General features: G+C 35.9%; 1 protein-coding gene across 1 annotated transcript; it reads left to right on the top strand.

Annotated features, from left to right (window-relative positions):
* The first annotated feature begins 3,311 nt into the window (after positions 1–3,311).
* On the top strand, positions 3,312–4,947 carry LOC131612673 (tRNA-splicing endonuclease subunit Sen2-1-like). Its single transcript, XM_058884438.1, has 2 exons — positions 3,312–3,438; positions 4,047–4,947. The coding sequence occupies exon 2, from the start codon at positions 4,052–4,054 to the stop codon at positions 4,784–4,786; it is 735 nt and encodes a 244-aa protein (XP_058740421.1). The 5' UTR covers positions 3,312–3,438; positions 4,047–4,051; the 3' UTR covers positions 4,787–4,947.
* The last annotated feature ends 356 nt before the right edge of the window (positions 4,948–5,303 follow it).

Here is a 5,303-nt window from a genome sequence, read left to right as displayed (position 1 = left end):
CTCTAGGCAGAAATATGCATTGGCATATAGTGTTCCAATAAGCCCCATAAATGGAATGGATATGTGGCCAACAGTTGATGCAGATGAGTTAAACCCCCCTTTGTACAAGAAGGGACCTGGCAGGCCTAAGAAGCTTAGGTTCAGAGAATTGGGTGAGGGTGGTACAAGAATGAGGAGAGCTGGAGTGACCTATAGATGTACCAAATGTGATCAAATGGGACATAACTCAAGAAAATGCAAGGCTACATCTCAAAATCCAGAGGCACTTAAAAGAAAGGTAAACTGTGATGAATTATTAATGGTGTTATGATTTAATCTGTTTTGGCCTCATATAACTCAATTCAATATATGTTGCAGAGAAAGGCACCTAGGCATTATGCCAAACCAGGTAATGCTAGGACTGCTGAACAGGCTAATGATGTACCAGATGAACAGGCTAATGATGTACCAGATGCACAAGCTCATGAAGAACCAAATGCACAAGCAACTGAAGAACCAAATGCACAGGCAACTGAAGAACCAAATGCACATGTTGAACAGGCTCCAGATGCACAGGCAAATGCAGTACCAGATGTTGACATGACTGCTGCAAAAACTCAAGTTAAGGCCAAAGAGTTGAAGCATTGTAAGAAGAGTTTCCAAAGACCTAGAAAGTCTGCCTCTGCAAGTACATCTAATGATCAAAGGTTTTATGAGGTATATGGGTCTAATGAGGCTGAAACAACTATTGATAAGAAGGCCAAAACAACTCCTACTAAGAAGGTGAAACATGAGCTAGCAAAAAGATCAAGTGATAGGTTGAAGACTTTGAAAACTAAGGCAATCAAAGGACCTGGAACAAGCAGCACAGACCCAATGATCATACCTGAGGATGAAGATGGAAGTTTGACTCAAGAAACTACTCAGGTTGTTGCAGAGCATAAGTTAGGGACATGTCTAAGGACATTGAGAACTTGGGAAGACATTGCAAGATCTTTGACTCAGTGAATTGGATGAAGTTGCAAGATTGACCTTTTAATGTTAAGACTGTTCTGTTTTTTGTTTTGTAATGTTAAGACCAATTTAAGGCTTATGACAATATGTTTGTGTTTGTTTGTTAAGATATGTTCTATGCTTATGACAGTATGTTAAGACCTATTTAAGGCTTTTGTAATGTGCAACTGAATTGCCAATACTTAATTTTCATTACTGAATTGCAAGATCACAACAACATATGTTTGATACATGATATGCAACTGAATTATCAATACTTAATTTTCATTAAAGTAGAAGTAACATTACATTGTTAACATCACACTGAATTTTCAATACAGCAAAACATCATAACATTACAATGACCTGTAATCACCCTAGAACTATAGTTCAACTAAATAATTTTACACCAAACAGCAAAAAATGCCCATGATGCGAAAAGGGCAACCATCATCCAAAAACTTTTCTTCCTTTCAATCTGCAGCAGCATTTTCAGTTTGTCCACCTTCTTTGAGCTTGTCTGTTTAAGAAACTCTGAGGCAAACTCCTTCCCAAACTCATGCCCATATTCCTTAAGATAGCTAACCAGTTCTTCATCTCTGAACAACGCATGATTCTGACTGTTTAATGACATCTCTTCCACTTCATCGTCCCAAATGAATAAGTCGCAGGAATCATCGCTCTGAGTAAAGAAATTAGGGTTGAATGAGATTTTGGAGGAAAATATCAAAAATGACGAAGAAGAACAAATACCTTTCCAACATTTTTGCATCTCCAGAACTTCCTATTAGGGTTTTCATGTGTCTTCGAAACCCACATCTTCATTGTAAGATTGCAACCACACCTTGGTTTTTCTCTTCCATTGAAGTTTCCGATTGAAGAATTTTTGCTTCCACCCATTGCCCAGCCCTAATTTTGCGATCTGCAGAGGAGAAGAAGAGAAGGTAGAGAAGATGAACCAAAATATTATTAATGAACTAATATGATGTGGCATTAGTATGTATAGGTGGCATTTAAAAATAAATGAAAAACAAAAAAATTTGACACTGGGCATGCCACATATGCTAAGGGCGTGTGCCATTTTACCCCAAGGTTATTCCAAACAGAATCTTCTAATGGCAAGGTTGCTTTTGCAAAAAAAAATTTTACAGGGGGGTAAACCAAATATGGCCTATATGGCAGGGGGCAAAAATGGTAATAACCCATGAAACAAATGACTTTTTTCCAGAATTGTTGTATTGAAAATTGTTGATTTCCTGAACCACACCAATGATATCTACAAAACAGAGTGAAAGAGTAAGTTAAAATCAACTTCTGTAATAATAAAAAAAATTGTAGTATGAAGAAATCAAATGACCCAATATATTTACCTTCAAGTCGGTTCATCTCACAATTGCCTCCAAGAATATCAGTAAAGTCTTTGAAAAAAAATCTTTTGGGAGGAAGGTTCTGAATATCAACTTCCTTGACAGTTGTACCACCAATAAACACAAACTTCTTGTCGTGATCACAAAGCTTCCACTGAAAATCGTTATCATAAACAGTTCCATTGTTGATTATGCAAGACATGTTTTCGCGTATTCGTGCTTTCCATTTTGGTGTGTGGTCAGAACGAATCAAAACTTGTATCCTATCACCCTGATGATGACAAACAACAACAATATCATAACTGAAAAATATAATAAGCTAATAAATGATTTGACAGAATATGAAGCATTACCGATACGTCCATTATAACCATCTCCAGATGCTCCTTACCCTTGCTCTTGATAACACTCCAAAAATCAACAACTCGAACGGCCAATCTCCATGTTTCTTTTGAATCGTTGACATCCTTAATGGGGGAAAACTTTCGGCTCATATTCTGTTGAGAAAAATAATGGAAGTAACAGAAAAATATCAGTAAGGTTGAATGGAGAAAAAAAATGGAAATGGGGAAGGTGAAGAGAAACCCTACCGCTCCACCGTTGTTTGAAAAAGGGAATAGGAAGATGGAACAGTTTACACATGCAATGGCAAGAGTTTATACGAAAATATATAGACATAGGGAGAAATAATGAAAAGGTAGGCTTTATTTAATATGTATGTTCCAATGCAATAACAGTATAGAACGTAGTGCGGGTTTTTACATATTCCAATACTGAACTTTTGCATTAAATAAACTGTTGGAATGTAATCATGATTAGATGTAAAATTACGCTCAGGGGTATGCAAAACCATGTTTAATTGTTTGTCATTAGGGTAATTAAGGGAAATTGGTGGTAATTCATTTTTATATATTAAAATAGATATTTTTTCCTTTCACTTTCTTTCCTCCTATTTTCTTTTCTCATCCAAACAAAGCCTTAAGGCTTAAGTATTGGGGTGACGGCACAAAATAGAAAACGAATCTCTTTCCAATAGATTGAATCACTATCCAAACATTTTTGCATATCTCTGAAGGCAATGGAACACTGAACCAATCAGGTACTTCAATTCTGTTTTCCAAAAATAATTTTTGTTTTCCTATAAATCAGTGTATTTATGTTGCTGCATTTTTCATTTGATTAATGTTGTCCTAAGCTATTCATATTAGATGGTCTTTCAGTTTTTGCACGCAAGCTGTTTGATAAAAGTTCTGACCGAATATGTAAAATTTGTGAAGACTGATAAGTTATGATATGAATCTCTTCATGATTTGGCCTGATCACTGCTGAAGGACGTTTTAGTTTTATTTAAATTATTAGGTTTTTTTTTACTAATGTCTTTATGCTTATGATGAACTTCCATTTTTTGTTTTTACTCAACCCTCTGTATAATATTTTAAACCTTCCAAGGAGATTAGATTAGTATAATTTAAATGAGTGAAATTTTTATGAGGTCTTGTGTCTTATAGTTTACTTGATGGTTGCATAGGTTTTGGTAAATATACCGAATTTTGATATTTTAAAGCTTGTGACTAACTGTGGCAAAGGGCATATAAATGGCACGCACCTTAAAAACAATTTTTTTCTTTCTTCTGTCATTACTTTTTTATTGAGCTTTACTAAATCAGCATGGACTTGTAATTGAATGTTGTTTTACTTTTTTTTAAGGTCAAATGGCACCAAGATGGAAAGGAAAAGATGCAAAATCGAAAAAGGATGCAGAGGCTGAGGCACTTAAAGAACCCATGTCAAAGATTGTATCACAACTTCAGTCTTCCTTACTTCAATCAGATACTTGTGGATTTCTTTCTGATAACAGTGTATGCTTAGCCGTGCAAGCTGAACAACTTGACCTGCTTGATAAAGCATGCTTTGGTCGACCTGTGAGAAAAGTTGAAAAGGACATGTACTGGTTTCAATTAACCTTGGAGGAAGCATTCTACCTATGTTATTCCTTGAAATGCCTCAAGATTAATGGTGGTGCTGAATCTGGTCCTTCAAATGATGATGAGTTGTGGCATTACTTAAAGTCCAAGAAAGAAGCTTTCCCTTTTTACTACAAGGCTTATTCTCACCTTCGAATGAAAAACTGGGTTGTAAGGTCAGGGGCTCAGTATGGTGTAGACTTCATTGTTTATCGCCATCATCCGGCTCGGGTGCATTCTGAGTATGGTGTACTTGTTCTATCACGTGACAATGATGATTCTGTAAATGGAAGATTGAGAGTATGGTCTGACGTTCAATGCACTACTCGACTTCTTGGAAGTGTCGCAAAAACTTTATTAGTTTTGTATGTTAATAAAAATGGTCACTGTGACGAGTCTCCATTATGTTTGGAAAACTATGCTGTTGAAGAGCGCACAATCTCTAGATGGAGTCCAGAACAATGTCGTGAAAGATCCATATAGATATTTCATGTTCCTCTTAGTACTACTTGGAAGGGTTTTGTCTGGTGAATCGCCAAATATGTAGGTGGATTAGGATAAATAATCTTTAGTTGATTAAAATCAATCTGTAACTTATCAGGTACTAAATACTTCATAGCTAATCCATTGCAACTTTATAGCTAGTCAATAACTAATTTTTCTATGCATGTCAAGTTTTAACCTGATCAAATGGAGTACTGAGTACTGCGCCAACCTTATAGCACCCCATTTGGAATGTTGAGTTCAACAAATTTGTTATGCCATTTGGAGACTGGTTTCATATTCAAGTCAGCAAATTCCCCAACACAGCCGAGCTTTAATAAAGCAAGCAATTGTCCGAGTTCTGGCACACTTTTGGTATCATTAAAGTATTGATAAACTTTAATCGTTGAGTTAAACAGGAAGTATTACATGCTTTCACTATTTTGTTAGAAACGATCGGAAGTAGGCAAAGCAGCAACAATATTGCTTCTTTCTCCAACCTAAAATTACATATGCT

The sequence above is a fragment of the Vicia villosa genome, linkage group LG6, assembly GCF_029867415.1.
Source record: "Vicia villosa cultivar HV-30 ecotype Madison, WI linkage group LG6, Vvil1.0, whole genome shotgun sequence".
In the NCBI taxonomy this organism is placed as follows: domain Eukaryota; kingdom Viridiplantae; phylum Streptophyta; class Magnoliopsida; order Fabales; family Fabaceae; genus Vicia; species Vicia villosa.
This window is presented reverse-complemented; position numbering and strand designations above follow the sequence as displayed.